At 43.1% G+C, this 20102-nt stretch overlaps 2 protein-coding genes across 2 annotated transcripts in view; both read right to left on the bottom strand.

Annotated features, from left to right (window-relative positions):
- Positions 1 to 530: 530 nt before the first annotated feature.
- On the bottom strand, positions 531 to 7341 carry zgc:92429 (uncharacterized protein LOC445063 homolog). Its single transcript, XM_038996266.1, has 12 exons — positions 7176 to 7341; positions 6347 to 6396; positions 6181 to 6237; positions 5850 to 6001; positions 5666 to 5769; positions 5368 to 5420; positions 4303 to 4373; positions 2451 to 2553; positions 2148 to 2267; positions 1830 to 1892; positions 1459 to 1600; positions 531 to 1181 (listed from the first exon to the last, which is right to left on the bottom strand). The coding sequence occupies exons 1-12, from the start codon at positions 7237 to 7239 to the stop codon at positions 1036 to 1038; spliced, it is 1125 nt and encodes a 374-aa protein (XP_038852194.1). The 5' UTR covers positions 7240 to 7341; the 3' UTR covers positions 531 to 1035.
- A 675-nt stretch (positions 7342 to 8016) lies between these two features.
- The window catches only part of si:ch211-200p22.4 (phosphatidylinositol-binding clathrin assembly protein), a 63784-nt gene continuing 51698 nt past the window's right edge, over positions 8017 to 20102 (bottom strand). The window contains exons 14-19 of the mRNA XM_038996265.1: positions 16503 to 16661; positions 15929 to 15959; positions 15100 to 15235; positions 13938 to 13994; positions 13667 to 13783; positions 8017 to 13397 (exon numbers count right to left, since the gene is read on the bottom strand). Of these exons, the coding sequence (XP_038852193.1) occupies positions 13383 to 13397; positions 13667 to 13783; positions 13938 to 13994; positions 15100 to 15235; positions 15929 to 15959; positions 16503 to 16661 (515 nt within the window). The 3' untranslated portion in view covers positions 8017 to 13382. The remainder of the gene's footprint in view (positions 13398 to 13666; positions 13784 to 13937; positions 13995 to 15099; positions 15236 to 15928; positions 15960 to 16502; positions 16662 to 20102) is intronic.

Here is a 20102-nt window from a genome sequence, read left to right as displayed (position 1 = left end):
TGTTGCCAATAAGACAGGAATCATGCAGGCTATGATTTTACTGTTTTACTGCATATGATTGATTATCATCAGTGAATTTGGGCCGGATTACAATCAAAGGCGCGTTGTCGAAAAGCGCACTGGACTTGACTTTTAAAGGTAATTTACGCTTGAGCCAATATCAAGCGTGCAGCGCCCTTCGCGACAGCAGGCCTTCGATTGAATTCCGGCCCTAGCCTATTTATTTGTGCTATCCAATTGCCAATCATCCATGTCCCAGAACCCAGAGAGAGAGACAGCATTCACTGGCTGCTAGCAGGAGGCTGAAATAAAGTGTATCCATCGCTGTTGGAGTCGTGTGTGTGTGTGTGTGTGTGTGTGTGTGTGTGTGTGTGTGTGTGTGTGTGTGTGTGTGTGTGTGTGTGTGTGTGTGTGTGTGTGTGTGTGTGTGTGTGTGTGTGTGTGTGTGTGTGTGTGTGTGTGTGTGTGTGTGTGTGTGTGTGTGTGTGTGTGTGTGTGTCCCAAGTGTGACACAATGCACGTTAGACAGATTGAGTTTCTCCTTTGTTTTAGTGAATATCACAGCACAGCAGGCCCATTTAGCAATCAGAAACAAGTCACGTTCAAACAGGAATTATGTAGAATGGACAGATTGACTTTTCAATACGGTAGGCCTTTCTTATTTAATTGCAATGAAACCAGAGTACGGTGTCCATATTAGGACATTGATTCTGACCCAAATTTGTCTGATAACTGACTTCTGTTGCCTGACAATGGCCTAATATGTACTAGAGGGCAGAAGATGAAAACTAATCTATAACAGGTTGATATTTCTTATTTGTATCTGTGCATACAGTAGAGATCAATACATAAAACAAATTCAAATACAATTTCTTTACAAATTAAAAACCAGTAAGAATATTACAGCCATACCATGTCCTTAGACTGTAAGGAAAATGGACAATAAAGTATTCTAACAACACTCAATCTCACAGCCAGTCAGAGCATCCTCTTGACCTTTACCGTCTTGACGGACAATAGACTCAATAAATCAATTTAACCTTCTAACACGGGCATCGCATCCTCTTCTGGAGGATTCTGGATGATCTGCGGTTTCTCCCACTCCTCGTCTGAATCACTGATGTCATCGTCGTCGATGTCCCTGTCCCACTGACTGGGGTCGTCGGCCTCATCGGTGTAACCTGTAATACAGTGAAATACTGTGAACCCAGTCAATGTTTTGATTACGGCAGTGTATAGCCTGACAGAAAATGAACGGTGTCTAACCCAATGTTAACGTGTATGCCTTTCCCTAACCTTTAACCTAACCTTAACCGAACCCTCGTTTCTAAACTTAATCCTAACCTTAATTTTTTTGGACCCCAATTGCCTAAATGTATTTTTTCCATCCTGCCGGTCGAACAAACACTTCCTTATAATCACAAGATAAAACAACATAAAGGGGGATGTTTACAGTACCCATGTCCAGATCCTGGGGTTCTGGTTCTGGTTTGAACTTGGGGTCCTCTAGTTTTCCCCAGGCCACAGCATCGGCCTTACGGAGCGACACTTCCACCTTAGACGAAACCATGTTGACCCCACTGTTGGCTACATCTGCTACCTAGAGTAGAGGAGGAAGAGGGATATGAGGTTAGGGTTACGGTTGGGGTAGTTGTTGGTTGGTGTTTAGAGAGGAGAGAAAGGCGAAAGAGACAGGAAGAGGGAATTAGACAACAGAAACACAAGCGAGAAAGAAAGAGGTATGTATAGTACAAAGAGAGAGGGAAATAGAGAGGGGGGAAACAATTCAAGAGGTAAATAAAGAACATGGGAAAAGCATTGCCCCTCACCCCCCACAGATGGTAGTCCTTATGGAAAATCTTGTTGTCCTCAAACTGGATGTGACAGGTCAGCTACAGGAATAGAGATAGGGACAGGGCGGTAGAGAGAGAAAGAGAGACGTTAATCATCATTAACAACCTTGCTCAAAACACCAGCGGGAAAACAATATATGCAAAAGTTAATGTGTGTATATGCCAAAAGTCAATATGCGTGTGTATGTGTTACCACTGTGCGATTGGCTTTGACGGAGGACAGTTGAGGGTTGGCGTTCTTGTATGTTTGTGTGTGTGTGTGTGTGTGTGTGTGTGTGTGTAGCCCGTTCTTACCACTGTGCGGTTAGCCTCGACGTAGGACAGTTCAGGGTTGGCGTTCTTGGCATAGATGGTCACGTAGACCTGTGTGGCTGTCTGGTGCCAGTCATGTCTACACGCAACATTCTTATTGTTCTGCACACACAAACATTCAGAGAGAAAGAGAGAGAAAAGGCAATAACCCCAGAGTTTACAGTTAACTGTTTACAGCAAAATGTCCAAGTGATTTTCATGTAAAAAACAGGCACAATTGGCAACAGAACGAAACCCGAACATTAAGAAAAGGTCAAAAGGAGAGAGAGGAGGGCTAACACTGACCAGTTTTTGGACCCAGCGATGTTTGCCATTGGTACAACCCTTCTGATCCAGAAAAGCATTAAAGTCTATGGTCTTCACACAGCAACAGCTCCAGTACTTATACCTGTAGGGTTAGAATTACAGCACCGTATTATACCTATAGTATTACATTTCAGATGTTTATAATAAAGCAGCATTAAAGTCTATGGTCTTTACACAGCAACAGCTCTAGTACTTATACACATAGAAGAGTATATAATAGTATTGTATAATACCTGCTGCATTAATATTGCAGTGCTGTATAATACAGGCATGGATACAGTATATTCGGAAAATATTCAGACCCCTTGACTTTCCACATTTTGTTACTTTACATTATAAAATTGATTAAATTGTTGTTGTTTTTATTCATCAATCTAGACACAATACCCCATAATGACAAAGCAAAAACAGGTTTTTAGATTTTTTTGCGAATGTATTAAATTTAAAATGTAAATATCACATTTACGTAAGTATTCAGACCCTTTACTCAGTACTTTGTTGAAGCACCTTTGGCAACGATTACAGCCTCAAGTCTTCTTGGGTATGACACTACAAGCTTGGCACACCTGTATTTGGGGAGTTCCTCCCATTCTTCTCCGCAGATCCTCTCAAGCTCTGTCAGGTTGGATAGGGAGCGCTGCAGCACAGCTATTTTCAGTTCTCTCCAGAGATGTTCGATCGGGTTCAAGTCCGGTCTCTGGCTGGGCCACTCAAGGATATTTGGAGACTTGTCCCGAAGCCACCCCTGCATTGTCTTGGCTGTGTGCTTAGGGTCGTTGTCCTGTTGTAAGGTGAACCGTCACCCCAGTCTGAGGTCCTGAGCGCTCTGGAGCAGGTTTTCATCAAGGATCTCTCTGTACTTTGCTCCATTCATCTTTCCCTCGATCCCGAGTAGTTTCCCAGTTCTTGCCGCTGAATAACATCCCCACAGCAAGAGGCTGCCACCACCATGCTTCACCGTAGGGATGATGCCAGGTTTCCTCCAGACGTGACACTTGGCATTCAGACCAAAGAGTTCAATCTTGATTTCATCAGACCAGAGTATCTTGTTTCTCATGGTCTGAGAGTTCGTCTGAGAGTTCTTTAGGTGCCTTTTGGCTTCCGTCTGGCCACTCTACCATAAAGTCCTGATTAATGGAGTGCTGCAGACATGGTTGTCCCTCTGGAAGGTTCTCCCATTTCAAGTGACCAGAGTGACCTTCGGGTTCTTGGTCACCTCCCTGACCAAGGCCCTTCTCCCCCGATTGCTCAGTTTGGCCGGGCGACCAGCTTTAGTAAGAGTCTTGGTGCTTTCAAACTTCTTCCATTTAAGAATGATGGAGGCCACTGTGTTCTTGGGGACCTTCAATGCTGCAGACATTTTTTGGTACATTTCCGCAGAGCTGTGCCGCGACACAATCCTGTCTCGGAGTTCTACGGACAATTCCTTCGACCTCATGGCTTGGTTTTTGCTCTGACATGCACTGTCAACTGTGGGACCTTATATAGACAGGTGTGTGCCTTTCCAAGTCATGTCCAATCAATTGAATTTACCACAGGTGGACTCCAATCAAAATGTAGAAACATCTCAAGGATGATCAATGGAAACAGGTTGTACCTGAGCTCAATTTTGAGTCTCATAGCAAAGGATCTGAACACCTTTAAATTTTAATATATTTGCAAACATTTCTAAAAACCTGTTTTCGCTTTGTCATTATGGGTTATTGTGTGTAGATGGATGAGGAACAAGTATTTCTTTCATCCATTTTAAAATAAGGCTGCAACAAAATGTGGAGGTGGGGTCTGAATATTTTCAGAATGCGCTGTCAGTATAATACAGTCCTTGTCTTACCCCTCGTGGAAGACAGGTGCTCCAGGGTGGTGTGTACAGGTCTCTCCGTTGGTCTCTGGGCCCTGGTATTGCTGTCAACAACAACAAACATCAATTAGCTACTGAATTCTCCTCTCAGGTAGGGGGATAACTAACATGCTAACAACAATTTTAAGATGACATTTTTCTAATGAGAAAGTTGGGACAGAGGTTTCTGCATTGTGATGCATTTACATGATACTACATTATATGGCAGCCATGTTAGCTACCCATTAACATTTAAATAATGATATGCAACTGAATGTCTAGAATTGGAACAATATTCAACATTCGTAAAGTCGACCCAACTCTCTAGAATATAAGGCTCTGGTACAAACTGTCGAATTACGGGAAAGAGTTAACACTGTCTGAGACAGGCTGTTACCCTGCATCAGCAGAAGGCAACAGATTCATTATCTACAAAGACAGGAGTTACTGCACCTCAAATGTTTTACTCCCTTCTCTGTGAAACACACACTCACATACACACAAGCGCGCGCACACACACACAGACAGAAACACACACGCACAAAGACACGCATACACAGACAAAAACACAAAAGAAACACCTGGCCTCCCGAGTGGCCAGCGGTCTAAGGCGTCACTGCGGTCTAAGGCGTCACTACAGATCCGGGTTCGATCCCGGACTGTGTTGCAGCCAGCCGTGACCGGGAGACCCATGAGGCGGCGCACAATTTGCCCAGTGTGGTCCGGGTTAGGGGAGGGTTTGGCCGGCTGGGATGTCCTTGTCCCATCGCTTTCTAGCGACTCCTTGTGGCGGCCGGGCACATGCATGCTGACTTCGGTTGCCAGCTGCACGGTGTTTCCTGGTGCGGCTAGCTTCCGGGTTAAGCAAGCAGTGTGTCAAGAAGCAGTGCGGCTTGGCGGGGTTGTGTTTCGGAGGACGCATGGCTCTCGACCTTCGCCTCTCCCGAGTCCGTATGGGAGTTGCAGCGATGGGACAAGACTGTAACTACCAATTGGATATCACGAAATCACGAAAAAATAAAATAAAAGCACTAATAAAAAATGAATAGAGACACCTACTGTTTTGCATCCTGTGTTCTTGCATCGTGTTCCCTGCATGACAACTGCACTCTCTGTGAGGGCGAGAGGAAGAGAAATAGGGAGGGTCACAAGGACAGGGGAGGTTAAACTACCTGCTGAAATCTTACGCTGCAAAACTAACAAAGTAGTTTCAAAATAATATCATATTTCATCAGAGAAGTATTGGTATTAGTCAACAGAAGCATTGAAATGCCCTGCTGTTATATAGAAACCAACGATTTGAACAACAAGGGGAAACCGAACAGAGAAAGTATGGGAGGGATACACACACACACACCTTTCTTTTTTAGTTCTGCCTTGCTGCTGATTTCCATCTTCTCCAGAACCTGAGTCAGAGAGGCAGACACCTTCAGCTTCAGTTTGGTCTTCTTCTCATCTGAACTGTAAAGGACAATAAATACATAAATCATTTAAATTAATAAATAAATACCTAATCAGCCATTTGAGCAAGCTGACCCTACCTGGGTCTCTCTTTCTGCAGTGCCTCAGCTGATTTGGGCCCCTGGTAAATTATCTCCTCTCTGTTGTTTCTCACGCCGTTCTTGTCTGATGTCACTGTCGGCTGCATAGGCTCCTGGGGCTTTTCGTTACTATGACGCCCCTGGGTGCAGCCCTACAATAGAAAAGTCCGATAGAAAAGTAATGTCAGGATACTGCGTACAGAGTAACCTGACAGCGAACTACTGCATATACTTGATCAGTACTGTTCCCTGAGCTAATGCCCATATGCTTCAGCTCAGTGGGTTAAAACAGTCTTGAGCTCAAACCCAGTTGGTCCCACATTGTCCTTACCTTGATCGAAAGGAATTCAGAGAAGTCTGTGGTTCTCTTCCTACAACAAGACCAACCCTGGACACACACACACACGTTGTTTTTCAATTTGATCAAGTACTGTGAGGATAGTTTCATATTTACTGATTCTCATCTGTAAGTTTTTCAAATGTTTTTATTTATATACCTTCAGAGCATCGTGGAAGATGGGAACACCTGGGTGATGAAGACAGGCTTCTAGAGGGCGAGAAACAACAAAAGGTACTTGTTGGCGCTGGCATTTGTCAGACACAAACGTTGTAACTTGTCACAGACAAGCAGGCACACACATACACAATCAGCCGGGTCTCCCAGACAGCTGTCATAGAGTTCTGGTCATAAGAGGGAGGGGGTTGGGCCCATATAAGGCATTAACTAACCTAACAGTTGCTATGAAGAGACCTCTACTCAGTGACTTAAATACGTGGAAAATGATATCGGCGCATGCGTTCACTCAGTGTCTCTCTCTCTCATATGCACATCTGTCACACCCGCACAACAATTGCAGACACATGCCTACAATACAATCTCTCCATGATATGCCAATGTGTGGATGACTATGCCGGTTTTCTGGACCCAAAGATTCTTAATTGAAAATGTGTTTTAGTCTATTAGTATGGGATCAATTTTCGTCTGCAAAACTGTCCCTTTCAGTTCTGATAAAGACACCTGTCAATTCCCACCTCTGTCCCAAAGGGGTCTGTCAGACTATCATAATCTATGCTATTACACATGAACGACTACCATGATACACATTATCCCCTCTACATTTGGCCATTCAAAAACAGTATTAGTCTACAATACACTGAAAACTCAAATACCTTGCAATATTTGCAACATGCATTTACTCCAAATAATATTATTCCTTACTAATAACTGTCATAGTCTACAGTGCATTCAATCCAACCTGTGTACTATCGCAGTATAACAGTGACTAATAAACCGCGTGTTTGAGTTGAAGTAGTAAGTGGTTTTACCGTCTTTGTTCTTGTCAGCGTCAAACTTCTCTCCACAGCCTTTGTTGTAGCAAAGAAGAGCCATATTGGCCTAGTATTTCGTTTGTCCTCCCGTAACTCTTCCACCTAACTTTTCCTTTCGCTAACCCTCTCTTTTTCCTCTTCGATGGGCTTCGAAACTTTAATCCCACCCAGTCTTCCAGAACTTTCTCCCGGATAGAAGAGAAGAAGCGAGGGAATGAGAGAAAGAACGAGAGAGATCCAGGGGGACTAAGAGAGGAAAGAGAGGGGGTCTCTGCTTGGCCTGGCTGAATGAATGATAAAAATAGCCACCAGTCATCCCCTCTCTCTCTTCAGCTGTCAGTCCTTATCTAGTAGTGGCTTGACATTCCTCTCTCCTGTCCTGGCTGTCTGTCTGTGTACTGCACTAAGCACACGTGTAGGTGTGTCCTGGCAACCTAAGAAAGGGTCTCCCAAAGGGGTGCACATTTTGTTTTTTGCCCTAGCACTACACAGCTGATTCAAATAATCATCAAGCTTTGATCATTTGAATCGGGTGTAGTGTTCGGGCAAAAACCAAAACGTGCACCTTTTGGGGTCCCGAGGACAAAGTTTGGGAAACGCTCGGCTAAAACCTGTCAGAATAAGCCGCTTACCATGCTGCAAATCGTATACTCTAACACTAACGGGTCCCATGTGGCTCAGTTGTAAGAGCATGGTGCTTGCAACGCAAGGGTTGTGGGTTCCAGTCACTTTGAATAAGAGTGTCAACAAAAATTTAGGTGGAGATTGTTTTCAGCAGCAAGCCTTAGACTCAGCGCAGACACCACACTCAAACAAAATAATCATTAAAGTCACAAAATGCTTTAGGAATGGAAAATGACTTTATTTCTTCCAAAAAAATAGAATCAAAATAAACACAGTAAGTAAAATAAAAGCCAATGATTTTTGTATTTCTGTAACGTTCGTTTTGTATTATTTCCATGCTTAATAAAATCCTAATATTTCTGCATAAATAAATAAAAATGTACAAAGAGGGGGAAGAACAAGAAGAATAATCAGAGACAAAGGTGTGATTCTCTGAATCATTTGGCATCCTTGACAATCAATGACATCCATTGGTGACCTGTAGATATGCAGCCAATCCCCTTCTTCATACGTTTAAATCACCCATTGGGTATTATTATATATCTATATACTGTATAATGCAAATATCAAATAGCTCTCATGTTCAGAAAAATAATAATACAAAGACAAAAATAACAGTATGACTGATGTGTGTGTATGGATGTGTCCCAAAGACACCATGGCTGCGTTTACACAGGCAGCCAAATTCAATAATTGGTCTTTGACCAGTCAGATCAGCTCTTTTACCAATAATTGGGCAAAAGATCAGAATTGGGCTGCCTGTGTAAACGCAGCCCATATTCCCTGTATAGTACAATACAGGGATTGGGATGCATGTGTTTGCATGTTTCTATTTATATTTACATTGTTATCACCAGTTCAGCTATCAGAAGGGTAGTTGTTTCCAAAAATACATGTAGGGAAAAAAATGTGCACAAGATCATTGAACAAACACTGACTGAAAATGAGCAAATGTATCAGTTTAGAACAGATAAACTGATGCATTTTATGGAGAGATTTATCCAAATGTATCCGTTTATAACCCCAAAAAGCCATTGCTCTCTTTCCCTGTTCCTTTTTCATTTCAGGTTGATGACATCTTCAACTACTGTGTTATTACAGGGACTCGCCACCAGAGGGTGCTACACTTGCAGATATGATCAAAAAGACCCATTTCAATAAAGGGAAAAAGTAACGTGGCATCTTTGGAAAAGTAAAAGGGTTTGGCTACACCCCCAGACCACCTCCTCCAATGCGCTGAGGACAGAGGACGCAAGGAGTCAAGGAAAGACTATTGAGATTCACCCTAGAGCTATGGTTAGGGGTGTCTGTCCTTGCAGCATGTAATCAGAAACACAACCATGACAACCCGGACACTTGAACGAGTTTTAACAGACAGTAAATCAGATCATGCTTTTAACGGGAGCTGTAGAAAGGACACAACATCATCACGACAATGCACAGGGGAAGAAAAGCCTACCATAAACAGACCATCAGGGTGATTTGACATTGTTGGCATTCGCTCTGGGAGCTAACGCTCTTCTGGTCTTAGGAGACGAGAGAGAAAGACACTTAAGATTATTGAGACGCACCCCCTAAGATTATAATAGGACAATCAACATTGTAGTCTCCACACTGTCTCTCTCCTCTGCTATTCTTCCACTATTTTGAAACCAGTTCAAAGACACACAAAACACAGGCAGGCCAGATACCATGCAGAACAACAATCTAGTTTAAAAATGACACAAAAAAAGAGAAATGAAACTACTGAAGAACCAGAGAACATAAGACATGATAAATTCAAGAGAAAAAGAAAAAGCTGTGCTCATCAACTTCAGTGCCAAACAAGGATTGTGTGCCAAATGGCATTATTCCCTATATAGTGCACTACTTTTGACCAGAGGCCTACATAGGGAATAGGGTTCCATTGCGATAGACAAATATAGTTGTCCCTAGACACTGATCTAAGGTCAGTTTTCCATTTCTCCCCCAAGTGTTTGCTGATCCTAGATCTGTATTTTAGAGCAACTTCTACCCAGAGCTTCCTACCCTCCTGAGTAAGGGATTATCACAGTATGAGGAGCCCAGAGAAGGGTTTCTGTGTTTAATATATATCCACATAAGGTTGGAATAATAGTGTGATATTGTGAAAATTATGATAATGCCCTTTTAGTGTTAAAGATGTTTGAAAAGACCATCAAATCTCAGCCTGTTTTGGTGGGATGGCTTTTTGGCTTGCTTGGTGACACCACCAGGCGGTAAATTTAATAGACCAATAAGAGCGTTCCAAACCTACAGCTAGTTTTCCCCTCCCCACTCAGACCACTCCCTGACAATCCTAACAAAATTCTTGCTTGAGAAACTGCTATTTTTGCTTATTTCTGACCATTTTAATTGAAAACAATCAAAAGGTACGTACTTTTTAACTAGAAATGATTTGATATAGAGACGAAAACGTCTGCATTGGACCTTTAACTTCCAAACGACCACCACTGGTTCTCAACCCCCTTTTACACAGGTACTACTATAGCGAGGCAATCCTTCCTACAGACAAAGACTAGTGCCACCAGAACCCTCAAATACTTCAAGACTACAGACTTAATTCTTCACAGAGTATACATCCCCCTTAGCCATTGTGGACAGTTCGGTTTCACCGACAAGACATAAAATGCATATGATCCAATCAGAGACAGTTTAAGTTTAAAGATGGCGTACACGCCCACTCACAGCATGATTAAGTGAAGGCCTATGACAGAGTCCAGTGAAGAAACAGGAAGGTAGAAGACAAAGGGGATTGTAAAGCATCATCTACAAAAGCAGAAGCAAGAAGAATCTAGAGCTATACATACTGGACAGCGAAAAGACTCCAAGAGGAGATTCTATCTAGATATAGCTCTACTAGACAATGAAACAAGGTCAGAAGGGGAATGAATCTAAAGTGATCCTGGAGACAATTCTTTAAATATATCTAATAGACCAGGGGTGTCAAACTCATTCCATGGAGGGCCGAGTGTCTGCAGGTTTTAGTTTTTTTCTCCTTTCAATTAAGACCTAGACAACCAGGTGAGGGGAGTTACTAATTCATGACTTTAAATCATCAATCAAGTACAAGGGTGGAGCGAAAACTCACAAACACTCACCCCGTGGAATGAGTTCGACACATATACTTGACAGAAAAGAAAAACCAAGAGAAGCTAAAGCTATACATACTAGACAGTGACAAGAGGCTAAGAGGGGAATTTAGAGCTAGGTCTACTAGACAGTGACGATCCACCAAGATAATCTTGAAGACAATGGCAATTGGCAAGTCACTAAGAGGTGAATATAGAGCTATATGTACTAGATCGAAGAGCAGCAAAGATGCTAAGATAGGGTTCTAGAACGCTAGGTCTACTAGAAAGTGAAAAGGATCAGAGTTAGACGCTCCACAGTACTCAACTCACTGGTGATGTGGACCGAGAAAGGGGGAAGGGTTCGTCTTAGGGATCTGCATGTGCATTCAAAACACAAGCACTCCGCTGCACCTGCAAATCTGTGTACGTGAGCAATACACTTTGATTTGATCCATTCATTTATGACCAACTCTCCTTTCTTCAGGTTCTGAATGAGGTCATATCAGTGCAACATTTCAGCTTGTTCATCAAAAATAATAAATGACATTTATATATGTGCACATAACATAACTAGGGGGCATAACTCACTATTGGCTTCAGCGTCAAGACATAGAACCGAAAACAGTCGTCAATGAGAAACGCATGGCATATATAACACACCAATGTGTGTTATACAGGGGAATTAGACAGCGAAAAGTATGGCAACTGTGACCCTATACCTGTTTTGACCTTTGGCACCAACAGTTCAGTTACATTGACATCCTTTTATAAAGCCTATGGGACCAAGAGTATGCTCAAACCAGTATTGGGTTGTCCATTTCAACTCCATATCCCCCAAATATTTAACAAAGTAACCCTTGGCAATTAAGTTTCATGCAGCGCTAACCAGTACCAAACTTATTGGCACATATATTTGTTCAAAATAAAAACATGAAACAGTTCTGTTGAGTCATCAACAGTTTGACAATATCCTTCCTTTGACACAAAAAGTTACTTTGACATCCTTTCATTTGACCCATCTTGACAGTTGGGAAGAAAATGACTGCATATGGCTTCAGCAACAATAGGACACCATCGAGAGCAATGGACATTATGATAGAGGAAACACAAATTGTGACATCAACCGTCAGAATGATTTCAGAATAGGACCACACATTGTTTCCGCAGGATGGAGGTGTGTGTCTGCACGTTAATGCGCGTGGGTGTGTGCGTGTAATTTAGTGTGCGTGCGAATCCGTCAACATTTAAGGACACACTGAGGATGAAGAAGAAACTGTTTTTACAAGAAACACAAATAAAGTAGAGGGAGGGATTAAAAACATTTTACAACAGTTCTCTAGTGGCTCTCCATGGACAAATAGACATAAGAAACGGTTGAGGGTTAGGCTGGTGGTAGGATGATGGTGGTTGTGAGGATGAGTGTAGAGGGCTATCCTTAATGTTTTATACTCAGTCTGATTGCACGTGGTGAAGGCTTCTCCGTGTCTGAAACAGCTCCCTTGGGTGACACACAGCGTAAGTGCTTTTCTTCGCTACCTAACAGTCAAGGATGGCAAGCGAGCAGGGACAAACGGTACTGTGCGACTTTGGTTCCACCGGTTTGATCGATATCAGTAACGGTGGGGAAGTTGGAGAACAAAAATAAAGATTTCTAGAAACCGCTCCAATTGGTGACCTGTCGTCTAAGAAAGAAGGTAGAGACCAGCTCACAAAGAAATGGTTTATTAACGGCGTGCGCGCACACACAAGTGCTTCGAGATTTTTAAAAAACTGAATCCAAACACCTATGTCTTCCTACCTGTGTGGCTGCAACCAAAGAGGGTGGATGCAACTTTAACCTACAGATCTATTTCAATCCAAACCTGTCTTTTCTGCCTATGTCTAGATCGCCTCTTCTCCATCCCTCTTTTACTCTGTGTGACAAATTGCTCAATATCAGCTTAGTAGCAACATACATACAGTCCCAGTAACCGTAACAGAGCCTAGGCTACCTATGTACACCAACGACCAGAGAACGTAACAGAAGACAAACTAACCAAACAAAGAGACTTCATAATGTATACACTGGTCCTAAGTGCAATAAACTTAAGACATCTAACCCCTGACCCCTTCACTCTGTCGACTGAAAACGACCTACACTTTCAAGTTTTAGGTAGTTTTAAACCCAGTAATGGGCTTTGGGGGTTTATTTTTTTAATATACACTAATTATCATTTTTTCAGGAGGGGGGGCTGTTTCAGACAGAGAGATGCGCCTTTATTATGACATATCCCCTCCTCTGTGCTCTAGCCTTCCACCCTTCTCATCTCCCGGGTTGATCCTCCCTTTCTTTTTCTTCTCTCTTCCTCTCTTATATTTGGTGTTGGTTGGTTTTCCTTCTGTCTGTCATTCCTTCGTTCATTCATTCATTCGGTCATTTAGTCTTCGGTGGTTCGCTCGGTGTGTGTTTTTGCCATCGCTTTCGGCACTCTGATCCCCCCCCATGAGATTACATGAACTGCATCTGAAAGAGAGAGTCAGTCAGAAATAAAGACAGACTACAGGGTTTAACACAAAGAAGACTCGTCAAAGAGGAAGTAAAGGGCGGGCAGGGCAGGCATTTGGGTTGTACCTGAACTATATGGAAGGGGGCCAATCTGAACTAAAGGGTTTGGGGGGAGGGTTTCCTTGGGCTTTAGGGATGGTGACGGAGGGTTGTGGGGTTTAAAGGGGTAATAGGGATGTGGTATTATGGTGTAAGGTGTTAGGGCTGTAGAAATGGTGAGTGGTTACCTGGGCTCCAGGCATGGGGGCGAAGGGATTTGTGGGTCTGAGTACAGGCTGGTTGTACATCATGGGCTGAGGGGCCATCAACTGTACACCCCCCATCTGACCCATTTGAGGGGGGACCTGAGAGAGGGAGAAACATTTTTCCAGTACTCAAGTATGTCATCTCTTTGTTGGTTACACTTCTTTTTTTTTGACTGCTAGACCACGGTAATTCTAGGTTATACACGTGATGTTGAATGTGTCCTGTTGCTTGTGGGCACTGAGCAGTACTGACCATTCCATACATAGGCACTTGCGGCGTCGTCATTGGGAATGTCATAGGAGCTGGAGCCTGTTAGAGAGAGACCTGATTAGCAACTCAAAAATAGTGCAGCGGAGAGGCTAAAAGGGGAGTCTATACAGCAAAGGAGGTACAGGTAATGACATCACCGATGCTCATGGACACCATCACATTCACAACTACAGATAAACACAGGTAAAACAACATGTGTGGAAGTGAGGTTGTAAAAATCGAATTGACTAGAGCAGTGTTCCTTTAAATTACTGCACTAGGCTAATTTTGTTATCAGTTAAGCACCTAATGAGAACAGTAGCATGCCTCTCCCTGGTAGAAATAAACACTAGTCTCTAAAAGCAGGTGGCAGTAGGGTGAGGAAATCATTTCAACTACGAGTACAGGGAGGAGGGAAAAAACCCTCTTATCTTTAAAAACAAAACAACAAGTAGGGGAGGAATGCAGGAGGGAGGGAGAGATCGCACTGAGCTGATACTGACCCGGTGTGTACACTCCCCCTCATGGATTCAAAACAAATGGACCGATGTAAGAAATATGGTGGAAACTTCCTTCAGCCACGCTTGCACCAATCAAATGCTATGAAATGCATGAGGAGGAGTGAGTACACTTCACAATGAGTGTACACTACTGGGTAGAGAATCGTAATAAAGACCAGAAGTCGCTCCAAACAGACTAGATAGGCACTGGGTGAAAAGTAGTGCACTATATAGAGAATAGGCTGCCATTTGGGACATACCCTACTACTTACATAACTGGCATAGAACATCCCATTCTGCATGGCAAGGACGCACAAAGTGCAAGAGAGAGAGAGAGAGCGAGAGGCAATGAGGAAGGTGAATTAAACACAGCAGAAACAGGACGAGAGGAATGAGGATGACAACGCAAAGAACAGAAGAGAATTACAGCGAAGAGAACGAGACAGAAAGAGACAGAGGGGAGGAAGAGAAGAAGCCAGGGGTTAGTGACAGATTTCCAGTCAGCCAGTATTGTGGAAGAGATCGGGACGACAATCATCCATTGGCAAGCTCAGCACTCAGTCTTGACTAGCGCACACACTCAGTCTGGGCTAGAGCATATCTATTGCACCTGGACATAATCTCTAAACAGGTTACATAATACACACACACACACTACCACTCACCATGTGTTGTACAGGCATGGGTGCAGGGGCCATGGGAGCGGGGTTCCAGGCCGTGGTGCTAGTCATGGTCTTGCTCTGCCAGTTGTGTCCCCCAGTTAGCTTCTTCTCTCCAGGCTGACTCCACTGCATGTCTGGCCTGAACACCGGAGCACACAGCGACAAAATGCACCGCGCAAAAACACCACACTCGTTAATCAACTGTTACCATGGATATTATGCAGGTGTGGATGTGTTTGACTCTACTTGTGAGGACTTCTGGTTAAACAAGCCTTTTTGAAAAGCGTGTTCAAAATAAAATATATTATTACAATATTGTAGCTCGAGCTCTTCACTAGGTCTCAATGTGTGTCTTGTTACAGGTAAAATCCTGGAGATTTGAATGATGCAGTCAAGTTATTTTAGTTTAAATTTCTTTTTCAACAGATCTGAGCAGCACAGAAGCTTTTCAGCGTTGGCTAGGCTTTGAGTCGGCTCGCCCTAGTACAGTAGAGTGGGATGGCAGTCCGCCATAAAGTCTATCGTCTAGGGAAAACCCTGCAGTCAGTCTGTTCCATTGTTGATTGTTTATACAACACATTGTTTTGTCATTAAAAACACTAGTATAACTTCCATTCACTAGATACTTATTCAAGTTTATTTTAGTTTCTCATGTCTTGAAGTAGACTGTTTTGAGCAGGGGCTGCCTGGGACTGGAGAACTGTAGGATGCCAGCCCGCCAAAGCCTTCTATCGTCTAGGGAAAATGCTGAAGTAGTCTGGCACTACATCACTTCCCAACTCAGAGAGACACACACACGCATGCAGACACACATCACAACTCCTACACTTACTTCTTGGCTGGGGCTCCTCCGAACTGCAGATCTGAGGACGAGAGAGAGCGAGGGATGGTGAGACAGAAAGAGGAGAGCAAGAGAAAGCAAGGGAACAAGGAAGTGAGTATGAGAAAGAGAAGAGAGCAAAAGCATCAGAGGGTTTGAAAAAAAGTGAGCGAGTCTATCTAAAAGACAGTGAGACAGGCAGACAGAAAGAGAGAGCCGGCCAGCCCTGGGAAGGTAGTGCAGGCTGCTAAACATACAGTAGACAGACCAGTGCCTCCCTACTGGGTTCCCCTGTCTCTGTGTGTCCTCTACCTTCCCGCCAATGGCTCTCAGGCAAGAGCTCTGGCAGATAGGCCATCCGCTACCATTAGCCTGGCCCAACTGTTTCTATTGACAACTCTACCACTGGCAGAGACATTCACTAGAGGACAAGACCAAGGGGGAGAGAAGAGAGTCACATGAGGAGTAAGGAGAATGCACAAAGCGAAAGAAACCGAAACTTATGGAGGCAGAGGGGAGAAAGGGGCAGAAACAGACAGATGTGAGGATACAAAAGAACAATGTATGTTGTCTATACAGTACTCACTGCCTACGAGGTTGGCAAGGGACGAGTCAAGGTCATTGGCCAGCAGCTTGCCTCCTGGGTGCCCTGGATGGGGATGACCAGGGTGGTGCAGGGCCATGGGAGGAGCCTGGTTGTGGCTGGGCACTGTGGGCTTCAGCAGGTCCCCTAGAGCGTCAAACCCTGGAGGATAGATACACAGGGAGACAGATTTAATTACATTATACATACACAGAGATTAGACAAACACAAAGCATAGGCAAGTATCACACACAGATGGGATATGAGGTTAAAAGAAAAGCAGCGCACATGCAGGAAAGATTTGACTCAAGCAAGAGAAAAAAGAGGACTTGGGAGGCAAGATCAGGCTGTGGGATCACAAACCATCTGCTCAGTATCATGACACGTACAGAAAATAAAGGATGTGTTCCCTTTTATTTCTACGCTCAGGGCTCAGTAGCTGTGTCCCGTCTATACACCATATTTCTAGGCTGAGCAGCAGTATGTGTGTTGTGCTGGATTTACATTGCCTTCAGGAAGATTTCATATCCCTTCACATAATTCAATTATGTTTGCTTTACAGCCTGAACTCAAAATGGATTAAATAGATTTTTTCCCCCTCACCCATTTACACATATAGCCAATAACGACAAAGTAAAACATGTTTGACATTTTTGCAGTATTCACACCCGAGTCAATACTTTGTAGAAGCATCTTTGGCTGCGATTACAGCTTTGAGTCATCTTGGGTATGTCTGTATAAGCTCTGCACATCTGGATTTGTGGATTTCCTCCCATTCTTCCTTACAGATTACCTCAAGCTCTGTTAAATTAGATGGGGAGCAATCTAAGTATTTCCACAGATTATCAATGGGATTCAAGTCTGGGCTTTGGCTGGGCCACTCAAGGACTTTCACATTCTTGTTCTGAAGCCATTTCAGCATTGCTTTGGCTGTATGCTTGGGGTCATTGTCCTGTTGGAAAGTAAATCTTCACCCTAGTCTAAGGTCATTAGCACTGAAGCAGGTTCTTATCAAGGACTTGGCTATATTTGGTTCCATTCATTGTTCTCTCTATCCATACCAGTCTCTGCCACTGAAAAGCATCCCCATAGCATGATGCTGCCACGCCCATGCTTGACGGTAGGGATTAGAGGCCGACCGATTAATTGGAATGGCCGATTAATTAGGGCCGATTTCAAGTTTTCATAACAATCGGAAATCGCTATTTTTGGATGCCGATTTTTTATTTTTTTTAACATTTTTATTTAACTAGGCAAGTCAGTTAAGAACACATTCTTATTTTCAATGACGGCCTAGGAACGGTGGATTAACTGCCTTGTTCAGGGGCAGAACGACAGATTTTTACCTTGTCAGCTCAGGGATTCAATCTTGCAACCTTACGGTTAACTAGTCCAACGCTCTAACCACCTGCCTCACGAGGAGCCTGCCTGTTACGCGAATGCAGTAAGAAGCCAAGGTAAGTTGCTAGCTAGCATTAAACGTATCTCATAAAAAACAATCAATCAATCATAATCACTAGTTATAACTACACATGGTTGATGATATTACTAGTTTATCTAGCGTGTCCTGCGTTGCATATAATCGATGCGGTGCGCATTCGCGAAAAAGGACCATCGTTGCTCCAACGTGTACCTAATCATAAACATCAATGCCTTTCTTAAAATCAATACACAGAAGTATATATTTTTAAACCTGCATATTTAGCTAAAAGAAATCCAGGTTAGCAGGCAATATTAACCATGTGAAATTGTGTCACTTCTTGCGTTCATTGCACACAGAGTCAGGGTATATGCAACAGTTTGGGCCGCCTGGCTCGTTGCGAACTAATTTGCCTGAATTTTACGTAATTATGACATAAAATTGAAGGTTGTGCAATGTAAAAGGAATATTTTGACTTATGGATGCCACCCGTTAGATAAAGTACCAAACGGTTCCGTATTTCACTGAAAGAATAAACATTTTGTTTGAGATGATAGTTTCCGGATTCGACCATATTAATGACATAAGGCTCGTATTTGTGTGTGTTATTATGTTATAATTAAGTCTATGATTTGATAGAGCAGTCTGACTGAGCGATGGTAGGCACCAGCAGGCTCATAAGCATTCATTCAAACAGCACTTTCCTGCGTTTTGCCAGCAGCTCTTCGCAATGCTTCAAGCATTGCGCTGTTTATGACTTCAAGCCTATCAACTCCCGAGATTAGGCTGGTGTAACCGATGTGAAATGGCTAGCTAGTTAGCGGGGTGCGCGCTAATAGTGTTTCAAACGTCACTCGCTCTGAGACCTTGAAGTAGTTGTTCCCCTTGCTCTGCATGGGTAACGCTGCTTCGAGGGTGGCTGTTTTCAATGTGTTCCTGGTTCGAGCCCAGGTGGAGGCGAGGAGAGGGATGGAAGCTATACTGTTACACTGGCAATATTAAAGTGCCTATAAGAACATCCAATAGTCAAAGGTATATGAACTACAAATCGGAGAGAGAGAAAAAGTCCTATAATAACTACAACCTAAAACATCTTACCTGGGAATATAGAAGACTCATGTTAAAAGGAACCACCAGCTTTCATATGTTCTCATGTTCTGAGCAAGGAACTTAAATGTTAGCTTTCTTACATGGCACATATTGCACTTTTACTTTCTTCTCCAACACTTTGTTTTTGCATTATTTAAACCAAACTGAACATGTTTCATTATTTATTTGAGGCTAAATTGATTTTGATGTATTATATTAAGTTAAAATAAGTGTTCATTCAGTATTGTTGTAATTGTCATTATTACAAATAAATTGTAAAAAATAAAATAAAATAAAAAACGGCCGATTAATCGTTACCGGCTATTTTTGGTCCTCCAATAATCGGTATCGGCGTTGATAAATCATAATCGGTCGACCTCTAGTAGGGATGGTGTTAAACATAGCACTTTGTATTCAGGCCAAAGAGTTCAATTTTTGTATCATCAGACCACAGACTCTTCTGCCACTCCAGAGTCTTTCAAGTGCCTTTTTGCAAACTCCAGGCGTGCCGTCATGTGCCTTTTTCTCAGGGGTGACTTCTGTCTGGCCACTCTCCCATAAAGCCCAGATTGGTGAAGTGCTGTAGAGACTGTTGTCCTTCTGGCAGGTTCTCCCATCTAAGCCAAGGAACTCTGTAGTTCTGTCAGAGAGGTCGTTGGGTTCTTGGTCACCTCCCTGACCAAGGTTGTTCTTGCCTGGTTGTTCAGTTTGTGCCTAGAAACTGTCCGACCAGTCTGGGTAGTTCTGTATTTTTCCCCATTCCCCAATGACGGAGGACACTGTGCTCTTGGAAGCTTTTAACATTCTAGAAATTGTTTTAAACCCTTCCTCAGATATATTCCTCATTACAATTCTCACTCAGAGCTCTACAGATAGTTACCTGAATTTCATGGTATAGTTTCTGCTCTGACATGCACTGTCAACTGTGGGACCTTATATAGATGTTTCCTTCTAAATCCAAACAATTTAATTGGCCACAGGTGGACTCCAATCATGTTGTAGTGACATCTCAAGGATGATTAAAGGTAATTGGAGGCACCTGAGCTCAATTTGGAGTGTCATAGCAAAGGGGTGTGAATAATTAAATTAATTAG

This window comes from Salvelinus namaycush, chromosome 6 (assembly GCF_016432855.1).
Source record: "Salvelinus namaycush isolate Seneca chromosome 6, SaNama_1.0, whole genome shotgun sequence".
Classification (NCBI taxonomy): Eukaryota; Metazoa; Chordata; class Actinopteri; order Salmoniformes; family Salmonidae; genus Salvelinus; species Salvelinus namaycush.
The sequence above is the reverse complement of the archived record's forward strand: the minus strand, read 5'-3'. Positions and strand labels throughout refer to the sequence as shown.